This window comes from Tinamus guttatus, unplaced genomic scaffold (genome assembly GCF_059628265.1).
Source record: "Tinamus guttatus ecotype Peru unplaced genomic scaffold, ASM5962826v1 Tinamus_guttatus_pri_ptg000008l, whole genome shotgun sequence".
NCBI classification, from domain to species: domain Eukaryota; kingdom Metazoa; phylum Chordata; class Aves; order Tinamiformes; family Tinamidae; genus Tinamus; species Tinamus guttatus.
In genome coordinates, this window is record NW_028288542.1 from 3,010,802 (window position 1) to 3,028,617 (window position 17,816).

General features: G+C 36.1%; 1 protein-coding gene across 1 annotated transcript in view; it reads right to left on the minus strand.

Moving 5' to 3' along the window:
* Positions 1–17,816, minus strand: part of CFAP47 (cilia and flagella associated protein 47) — a 284,853-nt gene that overhangs the window by 188,554 nt on the left and 78,483 nt on the right. Inside the window, exons 34-38 of the mRNA XM_088521979.1 lie at positions 13,246–13,343; positions 12,847–12,963; positions 4,924–5,058; positions 4,284–4,396; positions 590–740 (exon numbers count right to left, since the gene is read on the minus strand). Coding sequence (XP_088378105.1) covers positions 590–740; positions 4,284–4,396; positions 4,924–5,058; positions 12,847–12,963; positions 13,246–13,343 — 614 coding nt within the window. The remainder of the gene's footprint in view (positions 1–589; positions 741–4,283; positions 4,397–4,923; positions 5,059–12,846; positions 12,964–13,245; positions 13,344–17,816) is intronic.

Genomic DNA, 17,816 nt, shown 5'->3' on the forward strand with positions numbered 1-17,816 from the left:
CGCAGGGCAAGAATCAAGAATCCCATCCCAACCTTCCTTTTTAATATCATTGTCTACTGCTACAATCATATTAAAAAAACAAAAAAGCAAAAAAATCACAAACACCCGTCCAGTTCAGGAGACGACTTACCCAGGTCCGCTCAGAAAATGTTGGATAGCCAACGCTGGACAGCATAACAGTCCCTGCTCTATTTCTGTGATATATCTTAAATCTAAAGACTGCTTAAATTACAAATAAATAAAGTAACTTCTAAAAAACTTCGCTGTCCATCTGACACTGGAAACTACCTGAAGAGGCATGTCATCACATCACCACAACAATGATATTTTCAAAAGCATTCATATGCTAAAAGGACTCCAGTTCAATTTTTAGAGCAAAATTTTAAAATTTATTACCATATATATTACCAGCTACTCCACTAGGCACTTCTTTGCACATATATAGTCAATTGAATACTTGAAAATTAACAGTTGAAAGGCATTAATGATAACCCATCTTTATAGCTTAGCCCAGTTCTCTGGTGTTTGATACATCATACTGCTGAACAGTACTTTTGTGGCAGTATTAATTGCACGAACATAAACTTACGGCAGGCTCGATATGTGTGATTTTAGATTTCAGAGAGAATGTCAGCGTAGCACCACCTATTCCACCCACAGTCTTTGAAATCAGGAGCAACATCGCTTCAGCAGGGTGCAGAAAACGGCTAGTGAATTCCACATTTACACTTGCTTGCCCCCTATGTAAAAAATGATAATATCAACAAATAATTGTTAAAGGTGTCACGAAGAGCTTTCTCTAAAAAGTATGAGACCTACTTTTTTGGAGTTGCTAACAGAATATTTCAAAGTACAAACTGAAAAGTCACCTGACTGGCTTATGCTTTCATGTATATGTAGTTAAAGAACTTTTGAAAAATATAATATATATAGAAATACAGAGAGACATATTCAAGTTTCCTACATTTTCTGAGACCGCAGAGCTCAGCACATCAAAATGCAAAAGACGATGAGTCTCACCTGGGGAACTACCTGCTTAATGACAATGTCTCCTCTAACCATAGCAGGAGACAAAATACTGGTCTAACCCTCCATGGCTATGTTCATGCTGCCGTTTCCCTGCTTCAGTAAGTGAATGGCAATGAAAACAAAGAAAGGGAGGGTTTAACAATACTTCTCTCCTGCCTCTGGGGTGCACTCAACTCAAGAAGGCTTTTAGTTAACTTTTTATGAAAAGGTACCGATTTGCAAATTACTTCTTTTGCAGCCAACATTTTAGCCATCTATTAAAATCACATGTAATGGCTATTCACATTTTAAATATTAGCTTAAAAACCATCGTTTTTTGTATTGCAATCAGTAGGTTACAAATCATCATCACAATACTTTATTCCATATTAAAGTCATTCTATAATTTTTATATCCAGTGAAACTGACAGATTTGCAATGACCCAAAAGAAACCAAGTTTCCTTAAAATAAACATAAAAAAGATATAAAAACTGATAACGAATAAATATATAATAATCATTTGCACTACCTACACATACTCAAATCATAGTGCAGCACAATCACTTGATTTAATGTATTTACGTAAAAGCAGTGAATATTAAAAATACCGGTTAACCTGCTTCATGTATGTCATCTTCTAAAGTAAAATAAAGAATAAATTTATTCCTGGATGTTTTATCGCTATCAGGAAGCTGTGTTTAACAAATTGAAATAACTTCTAAAAGGCTGGCAAAACTAATTTGGACAATTTAGTTAGAAAAATGCATTCTGAAGTGCAGGCTGTGTAAAACACTGCATTAAACTATGCTTTAAATAAACTAGTGAACTTCTTCAAATGCTATCTAGAACAGAGGGTCACTTTAGCTTCTCAGGATAAAAGTCATCACCTGGGAAAGTCTAGTAACAGTGACTGATCATTAAAATTGAAGGGATTTAAGTTGACATTTTATTTTGCAGTTGGGATGTGGATAGAAAAGCATATGTAGTGCAACGTAAGATTAAATTTAAACCAATCCTTTGTGGAAATCTGTCATACCAAAATGGTAGTAATGTTGTGAAATGTATGAATTGTAAATGAAATTATGTAACTACATAGAAAAGTACAAAAGTCTTCTTCAAAAATGCATGAGCCAACCCTGGCTAGAGCACTGTCTAAACTTGAGCAAAGGCCAGCACTTCCAGAGTTCACTGCAGCTCTGTTGGGAGGCTCACATAAGATCCACAAATTACACAGCTTCCAGTTATCTCAGGTTCATAAGAGAAAGCTGGTGCTTGACTTTGGGGACTCTGTGAACACATGTTTAAAAATCTGAACTCACCTTGATCTCTCTGGGCTTCATGCCAAAAAGAAATGAGCGCAACACTCGAAAGAGTTCTTCCTTAGCACCAAAAGTCTCAAGATCTCAGTTCCTAGATCTGCTCCTTCTGGAAATTCTGAAAATCTTTTACAGCTTTTATGCCCCTGCTGCAGAGCTCCCAGACATTTCAGTCCTGAACAGAGCAGAGCTGCTGAGATTCCCCAGCTCTGAGGTTCCCGAGCTACCCTTCAAAATGCGCCAGACAAGGCGCCCTGGGACTGCAGACTCAGAGGAGCGTGCTGCCTGAAGCACCCACCCTCAAACTGGCCTCTCTCTGATTTCAACAGCTACTTCCATCGATATTCACTTCTCTTTATGCACTGTGCAGGTTTATTAGGTTTATTATCGGCCTGCGCCATCTGTCAATACGCAGGCAGCCAGCCTCTGTCTCTAATCCAATAAACCCGACTACTGCTGGGTAGGAAGAAAAGAAGAAAAGGATAAAACGTTGCTTGGAATTACCAGATTTGTAGCTCAAGACCTAAAGAAAATACTGTAAGTCTGAAAAAGTTGCACATCGCAGGCCACTACATATAACCCACACTAATCTGAAGCAGATGGTTGCCTGAGGTCATTTCTTGTCTTATTTTCAATAATGCTGTGATTTGCAAAACCCTTACATGTAAAGAATGTGTCATTCAGATAGTTCAGATAGATTTTTTCCCCATTTGTAGTTTATCTAAAGGTACTGTTGGTCATTTTATACCTTTTTTTTTGTTTAACTGCATGGCACAAGTCTAATTGAATACGGTGGGGAGAAAAAAAAGTCTACACCATCTCCAAAATACCCTTGTTCTGAAGTTCAAAATGTTTTTCAGTCCAAGGCTGGCTAGCATCAAGCTAGCTTGGAGTGCAAGAGGAACTATTACTGAAGACATGCTTATATTTGTGTGCAATATTCGTAAGTGAGCAAGATAAAATCTCAGTTCAGAGAAACAAGGGCAAAGATATATGACCTTGAGTGACTAAACCAATACAGATATTCATAAAGGTTTTTGAAGTTTAATATTCCAAAAGGTTTTTTTAAGGTGTAGTTCATCTTGTTCTCTAATCCAGCAATTAAGATTTCCTAATCTGTAGAAATTTAACACACTGATTTGTCTTCCTTATTATCAGTTATTTGTAAAATCAGAAAAATTTTAACATAGGTGTCACTTCCCAGCTATTTTTACATCTTTTCTTCCTAAACAGGCTACAGGTTGTTATGTTCAAAATACTTCTGTGTCTTTGTAGAAATCTTACAAGTTTATCTCCTTTGCAATTTTTCCTAAAGATTTTCACTCTTTCAAAATAAAAATATTAAAAAAATCCACAACATGCTCTCCAACAAATCAATTTTTCTTGACCTCATATAACTGAATGCAAACTAGTGCTTGCAACCATGAGCCAGTTAAACAGAGATGCTGGTTTATTATTCACGTTACAATAACTTCCAAACCAACACTATTACTACACTTCCAAATCTCTGTCATGACCTCCCAAACCTCCATGACTCCTAAAGTCATCTTTCGAAATAAGAAGAAGAAACAAAAGCTGAAGTCTTACAGGAAATAATTTTTATCTGCTCATGCACATTAATTCAGTTCAGAAAGAACTGCTTTAGCTGAGGAAATAAAATAAAAGAATAGCAAATCCAAATTGAAAATTAGAACTTCCATCACAGAGGAACAGAAACATTTATGAATACGGGTCCCTCCTATAGTAATCTGGAGATTATTAAGTCAAATTGAAGGTGTGCCATTGATGAATCACTTTGGATTTGTACCAGGTTAAGGAGAAAATAGGTGATCCTTGCATTGATCATTTTTCAGTCTTTGTGGTTGAATGTGCTTTCAGCATTCCAAAACAGTTGAACCAGTAGATTTATATTTCTGTATTAGTAGACTTTGAAAAATACTGAACAAATCATTACTTACTTAGGGGGAATGATGACAGTATTTCCGTCAGGTAATGAGAAATCATCAGCCTCTCTTCCTACTAGAGTAGCGTCGTACATCAAAGTTTTAATGCTTGGGTTTTTCAGATGCACCTATCACAACAAAACGTAACAACTTAGCCAATTTTTATTCAATCTTTAGATCATAAAGTATGTTCCCCAACTATCTTCCAAAATACAAAATAAGGATGTCATAAAAGAAAGTACTTCAAATGACTAAGGAGGTTCTCTTCTCCGTAAGAAGCATAAAATTCCCACAGACTGTCCAAGCTCCATTTTTCTAAGCAATCTGTATGCAGAATACACAGCACTTCTACCCCAACTGTTAATCTCTTATTCCCGTCTTTGATCCCTGAAACCACTGTTACTTCTGTGTATTTTCTGTACTCATTAAGAGCATATGGGGAAAAAAAAGAAAAAAAAAAAAAAAAGAAAAAGCAACTGAAGTCAGGATCACAAATATTAAGGAAAAGAAATGAAGAGACATTCCTTCATTTCTGCATTAACCAGAGAAACTGCATGGAGCCCATTCACTCTTTTTTGTAGTACATACATAATATAAACATATATATGCATACAGATTTTTTAAAAAACTTCTACTGCTGCAATGGTGTCAGTACCTTTTTAACAACAGTTGCATGGAAAGCACCTGTAAATTCAATAGTCTTCTTGGGCAAGTAGTAAGGGAGCCTTTCGTACAAGTAAACACACAGAATAAGCATCATGATTGGGTTCGGATCACAGATGTCTGTGGCCTGATGTCGAAAACAGAAAAGTAATAATTAACCAGATACTCATCTAAAATTTCACCTGTGTACTTTAGAGATAAGAGAATAAGAATAAAAAGCATAAGGTGATTCTAACTATGCAGGCAGTTTCAACTTAACTTGATGCATGACTGAGATGAATATGAATCTTGTCGGGGTGCAAAATTAAAAAAAAGTGCTAATACACTCTGGTAGTAAAGATAGATTAAAAATTAAAATCATCTCTTTTTTTTTCCTAACCCCCAAAGTCCAGGAAAAACAGATGCTCATTTTATTATAAATGAAGCTTAATAGAAAAAAAAAAAAGAAAAAACAGTAAAACTGTAAAACTCACTGACTGGAAAAAATACGTCTTTTTTAATCCTTAAAAAATAAAACAATATATTTTAAAATCTTTTATTTCACTATTCAGAGTATTCCTAGATATAGTTTTGCAATTATTTATGAAGATATAATCACTATTCAACACTAGGACCTCATGTCTGTATAGTCGCACCTATTGCAGATGTCTAATTGGCCTATAAAAGGTGGCATTCCTACATTTTAAATATTGAAACTACCAAAGGGAATTTAAACAACGACTGCCAAACAGGTCAAATTTTCAGTCTTCAGAGATTCTACAAAGTCACTGAAAAGAAAGCACTATAAACTCTTCACAGAAATACAGGGACTTGTCAGGAGTATCATCAAATAGTAAAGGAACTTTCTGCATAAATACGTGCAGGGCACTTCTGGCTACACACTTAAACAAATGAATCAATTATTTAATTTATATTAAATTAATATTAAGTAATTTAAAGCTTCATGTAAAATACTTTTTAATATGATCTGTTATTGTAATAGATTTGTCTAGAATAGCTTAAAGAAAGTTCTACAACTACAGTTAACTTTGTCTCCTAAACTAAATAACACTAACTGAAAAATACATATGTGGGAGTAGTTTCACGCAACACATCACCACAGTGACATGCCATCCCATTAAAAGATGCTCTCTGTCTTGCACAAAAAAAGACACTTCATTTGCATTCCTTACATAACTGAGACTCATTTGATACAGCAATATTTTGAGAAAGGCCCTCTTTTGCCTGACTCCTGGAATGTGACCATCATTTTAAATCTTCTCATCCTACAGCCACAAATTTCCCCAAGTCTCAAGCAAAGCACTGGTCTGCTGTGCTGCTGCTGACTGTCTTCCTCCCTAAGCACCCTGGATGAGCTGCATGTAACTAGATGTAGCCTCATCCCACTTCCATCAGCCTATAACCAAGCTTCCTTCTTTACATGGTTTCTTCTTATTACAAATTTGCAACTGTAAACCACAAAGAAAGACAGAGGACATCTTCTGATATTTTAATCTTGACCCTCACACTTTTTGGAAATATTTTATATGCATAAAGGGTACATCTTTGAAGTCCCACCAGGCTAGATGAGAGAGGTAAAAAAATAGATGAAAGTTACTTTTAAATTTCCAAACTTTATGTTTTAAAACTGCTATATTCCAACACACTCGCAATCAGGAAAAAGATTAATCTCTAGTTACCAGCCGTTGAAACTTTTACATCCTTTTTGAAGGGTATGGATAGACAAATCTTAAACAATATAACATTTTTTTTTGCATTACAGGTTGATTTAGGATTCTACAGACTCCTGTAGAACACATTTTATCTTTGCACTACTAACAAAAAAGGGCAATATTAAAAAAAACAAACCCCAAAGGAGCAGGGCCCCACAAGTCATTATGATTCTATGACTAGCATCCAAAGCTACGAAAGAGAATACAACTTCATAGGAAAATAATATGGAACTGTACGGGCTGAGAAAACAGCCTTTTCCTGCAGAAAAAACAGCTGGGGCCCCAGCAGGCCATTTGAGTAAGTGTGCTGAAGGCCAGCGTGTTCTGGACTGTGTGGGCAAGACTGTAGCTTACAGGTTGAGGGAAGTGATTCTTGCCCTGTACTCTGCTCCTGCCCAGAATCTCCAGCACTGTATCCAGTTTGGGACTCCCCAGTACCACACAGGAATTGACAACCTCAGCAATGCAGAGCAGGGTCATCCACATGAGTAAGGGTCTGGATCACCCTTAATATGGAAAGGTTGAGAGAACCAGTCTGGTTTAGTTTTAAACTTTGAACAGGGGTTTTGACCAGTTGACCTCTATATGTTCCTCCTGGCGTCTCTCATTTAGTATTCTGCAACAGATATTCTAGAAAACAATCACTGAGCAGACAAGCTCCTCATGTCCACGCTAGGAAGAAGAATTTTACCCTCCCTATACCCTAAAACATATAGGTATAGTGGTGACATAAATGAGAGAGAACTTGAGTACTGGGAAAGATGTTAAGTCTTGGCTCCTAGACTAAAACTTCAGAAGAATCTATAAAACCCAAGAAAGCCACTTTTTGAAAGAAACATTAGATAAGGGAAGATGATTTAGTAGCTGAAAGCTTACCAAATTTGCCACTGAAGTTCAGCATTAACTAAATTGCATATAATCTTGTAGGAATGTGTTCTGGGTACTTTGTAAAATATAGAGCGTGAAGATTTTTGGCTTGGTACAAAGTAAGTAGGACAAAAATAAAGGAGAAAATCAGCAAGATATATTAGAGAACAGAAAGCCTTATCCCATTTTAATCCAGATATGTATTGATTTCATAGTATGTCTCACTAGGTAAGTTCCAGATTTTCTTTATTTTCCTTCTGCTTTTATCACCTTCGAGACAGGTAGGAGATTCCAAAGAAAAGCTAGAACTACTGCTTATCTGGTGACAAATCTATTGTTTCTATGGGGCATGAAGAGCAACCGAAAAGTTCCTCCACCCTTTCTTGCCCTGTGCCCCCAGACATCACATCCTGCTTATAGCAGGTCTGCCACAGCTCCCTCCCCAGCATTCAGAGAAAGCTGTCGGCACTAGCCACTGATTTAAAGCTTCCCTATCACTCTCCGCAGTTTCCTAGTAATGCTTATTCTTGTAATTTTTAAGATTCAGCTCGTATGCTCATCATGCACAGATGTAATCATGTGCTTCATCTTCTGATTTATTTCCAACATCCTTTTTTTTTTCTTAAGCTTGGAATTTTCGGATGCACTTATGCAAAGTAAAAAAGTTTCTTTCATGACAAAGCCTTTCAACCTGCAGTCTGAAAAATATTCTGATATTTTTCACTCACTTAGTAACAACTATTGAATATAAACAAGTTATTCCAATATATTGTGTTTTCACGCCTCTACTATTTATATTTTCTTCATTTTCTGAAAGATGAATGGGAAATTTAACTGCTGAAGCCTAACTTGGCTTTTTTTTCTCCCTACTACTAATTTTTACTCAGATCTTATTCACTTAGAAAGTACTCTTCTGTTTTATTCTGTGCTGAATTTGTAAGCCTGCATTTGTGACATTAATCTACTACTCTTTGAATTAATTTAAACTTTAAAAATAATTCATAAAAATATTTCACTGAAAAATTCAGACAGACTATAAATGAGGGTGATATGCTTCAGGAAATTCTATAAATTAGCAATTAATAATGTTTTAGAGATTTCTGTCTTGAATTGTATCCATAACAAATTTCCTCAAAACACAGAAGGAAAAATCTCACATTTCTTGGAGTTTGTTTTGTATGTGTGTTCAAACCCTGTGTAGTTAAAAGAAAATGTTGGAACAGTTGAAGTGGATAAATTTCCATAACTTCAATTACACAATCACAGAATGGTTGAAGATAGAAGAGACCTCTAGAGATCATCTAGTCCAACCCCGTGCTCCAGCAAGGACACCTAGAGCACATGGCACAGGGTGGCATCCAGGCGGGTTTGGAAGATCTCCAGAGAAGGAGACTCCACAACCTCTCTGGGCAGCCTGTTCCAGGGCTCTGTCACCCTCACAGTAAAGACATTCTTCCTCACATGGAGGTGGAACTTTCTGTGTTTCAACTTGCACCCGTTACCCCTTGTCCTGTCACCAGACACTGCGGAGAAGAGCCTGGTCCCATCCTCCCTACAATCACCCATCAGATACTTGAACACGTTGATCAAATCTCCTCTCAGTCTTCTCTACTCCAGACTAAACAGGCCCAGCTGGCTTAGTCTTTCCTCATACGATAGATGCTCCAGTCCCTTAATCATCTTTGTCGCTCTACACTGGACCCTCTCTAGAAGCTCAATGTCTTCTTGTACTGGGGAGCCCAGAACTGCACCCAATACTCCAGGTGTGGCCTCACCAGAGCTGAGGAGAGGGGGAGGATCCCCTCCCTTGCTCTGCTGGCAACGCTCCTTCTGATATTCCAAGTGAAAAAAATATCATAAAACTTGATAAGAAATTAAAGAGTTAGTAAATTTGTTCTGTTGCAAAAGGAGTTACTTCACTCTTATGATATCATCAGCTCTGTTCTTTATTTCCATAGGCAACTCTACCCATTTCGAAACATCCATATATTCATAAAACCAAATCTTCAGTATTGCTGCTATTACCACTTAGGGAGCAGCTTGTAACTGCTTACAAAGCAATGCCTCATATATTTTATAAAAATATGTTTCTTATTGAATACAAAAATCAGATGGAAGTAACTGTCACTCAGTCACTCCAAAACATTTGAAAATGCTGGTTATTCTCATCTATTAGCATAGCAAAATGTGGTGGATTGATTGCCATTATAAGCTGCATTACAAACAAACACTGGTCTATCTAGACAGAACAGAAGAAGAAAATATGGCTCGGGTTGTTTTAAATACAAAATAATCACAGTTACCATGAGCCAGCATTTTGGCAGACAGGAAAGAATAGAGAAAACCTTTATGAAAAGATACCAGGAAGGAAGGTGATTGCTGACCCACTTCTTGAAGCAAATAACATTCCCCTCTTTGCTGAGCATCTAATTATTAGTCGGACTATGTAACTAAGTGCACTATACAACAGATTCAAAAATCATGCAGAAGGCTTCCACACTAATAAATTTATAAAATAATGATGAAAATAGACCTATTAAACCAAATAACAGCTTCTAGCAGCATTCAAGTAACAGAGAAATAGAAAGGCCCTGAGAGGGATGTTCGCTAGGTAACCAATTTAAATTAACAATGGCAAAGGACTGCTGAAAACTATGGCAACAAGACTAGATCAACATCAGATAAAAAAAGTATTCCACTTGATTTCAGAAAACAGAAAGCTGTATGTTCAGTCTTTTGAGGTACTTCCAGGTTTGTAAGGCTCAAACCATACAATTTGAAGGGAAAACACATAGGAAACAATGTGATTTGTGAACAAAAGCAGGTTCCTGGTTTTATGTAGGTTTTGCTTAAGAGAAGTAACTGAGTTTTCAGTGAATTAGAAGTTAATATGAGAAGGGGACAGTCAGGCAGTCTGGAAAAAAAATCAAGTAGTTATTTTGGTGCCTAAAACAAAGCCTATTTTCAAGAAAGCCAAGAAGGAAGATATGGAAAACTCCAAGTCAGTCAGCCTCACCTTGATCCCTGGGAAGATGGTGAAGCAACTAATCCTGGCTACTGTTCCCAGACACATGAACCACAAGAAGGTAACCAGGAATTGTCAGCATGGTTTTATGAAGGAGAAATCATGTTTGACCAACCTGATAAGAAGGCTGGCTTGGTGGATGAGGGGAGAAAGCAGGAGATATTGTTTACCTTGAATTGAGCATGGCTTTTGACACTGTATGTAACACCTTCATAGACAAGCAGATAAAATATGGGCCAGATAAGTAGTCAGAGAGAGGAGTGGATGAAAAAGTGACTGAACTGCTGGGCTCAGAAGGCTGTGCTGGAGGACGCTATAGTGACCAGCACTGGGGCCAATGCTGTTGAACCTCTTTATTAATGACCCGGATGATGGACCAAATGCACCGTAAGCAGGTCTGCAGATGAAACAAAATTGGGAGTAGTGGCCGACAGCCCAGAGGGCTGAAGATATGGGCCCAAATAAATCTCACATAGTCCAACAAAGGGAAGTGCAAACTGTTGCATCCGGACTCAAAAATATCCTGAGAATTAACATTATTACTGCACTGTAGTCTTAAAACAAGTGCACGCTAAGTGCAATAAGGAGTCCTGCTTCCACCTTGAATGCGGTTAGTCATCAGGCATCCAGGCTCTTCTTTCATGTGCTACATTGCCTGTTTTTATTATTAAAACCCCAGGTAAAGTGTGCTTCTATTTCATGGACTGTATCTATATAATCTTCTTATGCTTCCTGTCAAGCACAAGTATATAGAGCAGCAGATTCTCTTGCCTTGGCTTGTAATAGCAAGGCCTTTAATAACAGCACATCTGTATCAGGATGTGGGAGCAAAATAACAGCTGGTACAACTGGAAACAGCAGTTTGGCTGATCCAGTAGCAACAGCAATTCTGGAATCAGATCCAAGTATACGTAGGCTATGCAAATGACTAATAATTAGAATTCCGAAGTTCGAAGTTCTCTTTAAAAATGAAAAAGATCAAGTGTTAGAGACAGTCCAATTATTTCCTTTTTGAGTTTCCTTTATGAGTTAGATTATTTGCTTTATAGATACACCTAATCCTAAAACCACATCAGGTAGGGTAAACGTGAAAAGAATATAGATGTTCTTAAATTATTTTGAAAGCACTGTTGCCACTTTCAAAAGATCTCCTACCTTTTGAAAGTTCTTACCAGAAAACACAGAAAATAACAATCAAAATATTCAGACTGTTCTGTCTTTAGCAACAAAATAATCATTCATATAAATATTTTGCTTCTTTGCCTGTGTCACTAAACATGGGAAGGAACGCCATGTAATAAACCAAGTCTCAAAAGAAGTAACTATTCAGATGTATCACGGCATGTTGCCCTCCCCATCAATGACTTTTACAAAAAGGATTATCTTCAGTTAAAGCCATTTGGAGGAGAATGGAAAGGGGGTTTTTCAGGTACAAGTTTGGTAGTTTCTGCATACAGGAAGGTTTTCCCTATCTAAAAGGGAAGGTGAGCATCTCAAGTGCCCTTCTGAAAGAAGGGACAGCTACACCTAATAATTAAGCATCTGGCCAAGGATAGATGCCTGCAGACCCATCCTGTTTTCCTATGTGGAGAAGACAGCAGTACTTCCACCTACATACAAGACAACCACAGCTAAAATGCAGCAAGAGACAGAGATAGGCACATTTGTTGGAATTCACATTAAAAAAACAGTGCTCAAAATTTATATTTAGTGCTCAAAAAATGGATAATTATTTGATACCACAAAAGCCAGCTCAGAGTTTTCTCACACTATACTTTTCTGTTGAGGAACACCAGTTGGACAATGATGAAAAATCAATATCAACATCATATTTCCCCCAATAAGTGACTCCAGAGGCTGAAGACCCACAGTATTACCCTCTCCAGCAGTCCAAAGCTACTGACTTGTACCATCAAAGCATCTTCTGTGCACCAAGCAGAGACAAATTTACATGATTAGATCCACTAGGCATTTTTATAATTATTAACACTCTTTTTATACCTAAGTGGATGACACCACTAAATTGCCTCAGAATATTAGTAACATTCCACTCATTTTATGCTTATGATGCTAAAATTTGAATGGAATTAATTTTATGTTCAACCAGTTGGTGTATTCTACAAATCAAGAAACTACAGGAATTATTTGAAACTAAGTAGCTTTATATGATGCATTTCAGCTGTCATTATATATAAGTAATTATGAAAAAAATCTGTTTAACTGAAATCTTAATTGTGCATAAAGTATTAATATCATAAAAGTTTAAAAGATAATCAAATTATTTAAATACAGATGGTATAAAATCTTTTACCTTTATGTCTATAGCCAGACTGACAGCATGCATAGCATCCACAAATATCAAACAATTGTGCAGACACTGTTCAGGAGTTTCTGGAGTAGTATACATCCTTACAAAGTGAGTAGCAATCTGGGGAAGACACAGATTAAGAATAACTCTTATATTACACTGAATAAAACTATTACATTTGGTTTTGCCCTCCTTCAGCAATCTGTAAGATAAATTTTGAACAAAAATTTGTTATTAAGAATATAGCCAAAGGAAAAATAATCACTAAAAAAATCACTCCAGACTACTAAAATGTTTTTTGTTTCTTTTTAAAAACCATAAAAGCCAACAGTTAAAAAGGCCAACCACTTACATTAGTATTGCCTTATGTATAAAACATAGAATATTTCAAAAAACCCTTACCAAATATGGGCAGTAAGCTGCCAGCTGTGCTGCCAGTACTAGACCATCTAGAAGATCTCGGTCAAAATTTATTATCCATCTCATTGGTGGTATTTCACCTGAGGTTAAAAAAAAAAAAAAAAGAAAGAAAGAAAAAAAATAAAGAGCAGGATGAATGTGATTCTTTGTCTCCTGAGTTGTCCTTTTTTATTTTGGGTCATGTTATTTTGATCTTATTTTATTTTTGGATTATTATTGTGTCCGTGTGGACACAATTATTGAAATACTGAGTCAGACCTTCTCTGTTAAGGTATCTGCAGTTTCATCTAATTTTGATTCCAAAAGTACCCACTGCTTCCTAACTTTGAGAGCACTTTGGAGTTCAGCCATTGGCAAAATTTTCAGATAGGCTGGTCTTATGCTTTTCATACAGGGTAAAGTTTGAAGTATCCTTGGCTGAAAAACACATGATCCAAAATCTCACCGGTTATAAGTTATCTCAATGCTATGGTACAACAAAATTTTTAAGTGTGCGTTCATTTCACAAATACTAACAGTAATAGATAAAAATTTGAAAAAACAAACTGTTATGATAATAATGAAATCATGTTGAGGATGTTCCAGATAGAAATAATTTTATATAGCACAAGCAAAAAATCTTCTGTCAGACTATGCACTTACTAAGAGTCTTAGGCTACAAGGAGAACAAACCCCCTGAAAGCAGGGTCACAAACAGCACGAGCTCTAAAGAACTGCTCTTTTATAGAGAGAAGGACCATACACTAACCAAGTGGAAGTAAAAGAAAACAGAAATAAGTTATTTTATTCCTCCATACATCTGGAATACAGTATTAAGTTAATTATGAAGAAAGCTGAAACTTTTGCTCTTGTGAATAACGTAATGCCACTGAGGTATTCACTCAATTCAGGGTTACCAATGGTTTTAAAGTTGAGAGAGTATCTTGGTACGTTTGATACCTTTTGGACAGCAACACTGTCAACAATATTGTCAACACAGAAAGCAAGCAGGGTTCTATATTGTGAAAGCCACAAAATTTCTTAGGCTAAACATATTTACTCCTAAGTGCATTCAATTGTAATAACAGAACCTAGATGTGAGCCAGATTGATGTAATCGTTCAAGCTACTGTGCAAAAGACAGGCCCCAAACCCAAAAACATTCAAACTGGAAAAGAAATCCTGATCTTTGAGACACAGGTAACCACTCCATGTACGTGAAGATACTACAAATCTTTAGCATGGTTGCCTTTTACTAGCACATATTTTATATGAATTTAATCATATAAAGTTGTCTTTATCCCCTGGCCTGCATCATTTGATACCAAGTTGTAAAACTGTCAGTAGTGACAAGGAAAAATTAGCTAGAGATCATTTTGTTATTGTCAGATCATAAATTATTAGTATCAACTCAATAACTTCAATCAGAGCAGAGTATTATGTCTCTCAAGAAGTATGATTAAATCAAATAAGCAAGTAGCTGTTCTACATCTACAGAGATGTTCGGTTACAACTCCCTATTTATACCAAACAGAAAAGTCTCAGGCTTAATACAATTATATACAAATGTAAGAAATTAACTAGCCAAGGGTCAAATCATTAAATGGTAAATACACTCAGATGACATAATATTAATGCAAATTAAAATTTCAAATAAAAATGAATGCAAGAAAGACTACTTTTTAAGCATTTGCTTGCCTAATATAAACTAGTTAACACACAACAAAAATTTATCTAACTGTGACTTAGTAAGTCATAGAACACTGAAGCTCTTAAAAATTTTTCAAATATTGTTAGCAAATATCCAAAAGTGAGATTCTGATACACATTAAAATCCTTGTTTGGAAAGCATATTTTTGAACGAAATTTTCCCAAAAGTATCTTTTCAGAAAGGATTAAGGATGGGCGTATTTTTCACCACAAAAACAGAAAAATTTTACCAGGATGTGTCACAGTGTCCGGATCATCTTTTGCTGACTTCAGAAGTAAAAGAATCTTATGGAGGAATCGAGTCTTAGATTAGCAACCCAAACCCCGCAAGAATTATTTACAAGATAATTCCATACAAGCATTATTATCATATGACATTTATCCACAGGATAAGAAAGTGATCATTCAAAAAAAAAGAAAGAAAAAAAAATACTCTGTAGGCACAGATACCTCTTCTTGGCATGAGCACTCAATAAAAAGCCTCAGAAAATGACTCAATGGGCTATTAAAAAAATACCATTTATGGAAGATCGAACTTATGACCTGCTTCTTTGGCAAACTTCTCAGCAGCAGTCATAGTTCAAAGACTTCTGTTTTTAATTTCCACTGATGTGAGAATAAAGATGTTGTATGCATTACAGCTAAGCACTACAGCCATAACATTATTCCCACAAAACACTTACAAGCAGGGTGCCTGGAGATTATTTCTTTGGCTGTTACAAAAAACACCCTGCAGCAGTGGAAAAGAATATACCAAAAAAAGCCAATGAGAAAATAACTAGAATATTAATAATTAATCACATTTTAAAAAATTAATTCAATTTATGACAAAGTATTGTACTGTGTTCTAACCAAATTTTCCATGTGAATGCCTCAGCATCTGAAAACTTGTCTTTCACTTCATCTGAACAATAAAGTGGAATATCTTCCCAGTTTATTTCATTAAATACAATTCTTTTTGTTTTGTTTTCCAATTAATCCTTCTCATATCAATTCATTTATCCCAAATATTTGTGAATAAATTAGTCAGAGAACATATGGTAGTTATTTTTCCTAATTATATCAGATCTAGCCTAAAATCTGCCAGCTAACCACTCCAACATAATTAAGTTTCTAAACATAAACACTCACTTTTAGTGTAAACAAACAATGAAAATCGGAAGTCGTGCTCAGGATACCTCCTTTTCCCTAAAGCATATTTCATGCTTCCCCAAAGCATATTAAATTTCAATTATATTGGTATTTTTGGGAAAAAAACTACTCTAATGCACGCTCAAGAAAAAAAAAAACATACTTTCATGCACACTGAAGACAAAGATGCTCAGACAATGCAGCTCAGACAATGCGGTGATTGAGACACGGGCTGATGGGTGCTGTAGGCAAAATTGTGAAATTAAATAAGAGGCTGCAGATAATTGCTGGCTGGATGTTCTGGAGGAATGATGACTCTTTAGACTGGGAAAACAGGTGACTTGGGAGGGTTCCTGAAAAGAATAACTGGTCCTGAGAAGAAAGGGGTCTGAGAAGAAAGTGCAAATCTTGACTGAAGGAAAAATACTGGCGGTCAGAGAGCCATGTGGATTCCAAAAACAAGGGGTAACCAGACAGTTTGGCTGGTAGCGCTCAAAATCAATAACATAACCAGCTATATGATTAAGTGGAAATCTCAACAATTTATGTAGAATATGAAAATTTATGTAGAATATCTGTTTTCCAGATGTAGCAGTAACAAATAGCCAATCTGTTTGTCAGCACAGTCCTCATTAAAGCTGCTAGATCCATTTTTATCCATTTCTTTGACAAGCAGATGATGCTCTGGACAAAGAGAAATACCAGACGTTTTAACTTTCAGTATGATTTTGGTCATAGTCTCCCTCATAACGAAGCAAGGAAAACATAGTTTAGGAAAAAAGTGCTATAAAGTGGAGAATGTAATTTACTGAGAAGCTTAAAGTCCAATCAGTGGTTCACAAATCCAACTCCAAAGTCTACAACCAGGAATGTGTCCTAGACGATACCCTATCCAATATTTTCAACTGAGACTTAGGTAATAGCTTTAAAAAAAAAATCCTACTTCAAATTGGAGATAATATCAAGCAGAATAAAGAATTGACTTTGGGAAGAAAATGCATTGCAAGTGCTCCTGAGGAAAGGAGCTTTTAAGCTCTTCATCAGTTGGAGTAATGGTCTGAAATAAATAGGATGAAATCAAATAATGATACAGACAATGTACTACAATTAATTAAGAATAATTAATTACATAAGCACTTACAGAATAAGCTAGACAGAAGTTCCGGAAAATACAGATCTCACTGCTGCAGAAAAGGCAAATACTATGTCGGGCAAGATTAACAGAAGGGTTGTATTTTAAAGGGCAGATTCCTCCACTTCTATTCAGCCCTAGTAAAGCCTAACTGGTATTAAGATCAGGAATTAGCCCCTAACTTAAAGAAATAGGTGGGCCAACTAAGAGAGTTTACTGGAGAACAAAGGAGCTGATTGAACAAAGACCAAAATGATCAGATTTAGTCCAAAGGAAGGAAGCCAGGGAAAAGTGTGGGGAGGAGGGAGGAATGGAAATGGAGTATAATAAGAATTCACACAAATATACAAAATTGCCAGAAAACAGAAGGTGATCCATCACACGTCACATTCATGTAGGGAAAGGGCGGATTAAAACTGTAGTAGAAGAGAATTAGACTGAGATCAGGAAAATCTTTCAAATGTCAATTAGAGGGAATACTGACATATATTGCAAGACTTTGTAATACACGTAGCACATTCACATAAAAAATCTAGAAAGAGATGCTCTTTAATCATCAAAGATATGAAATGGCACTTTATAAAAAATGAACAATTGGACTA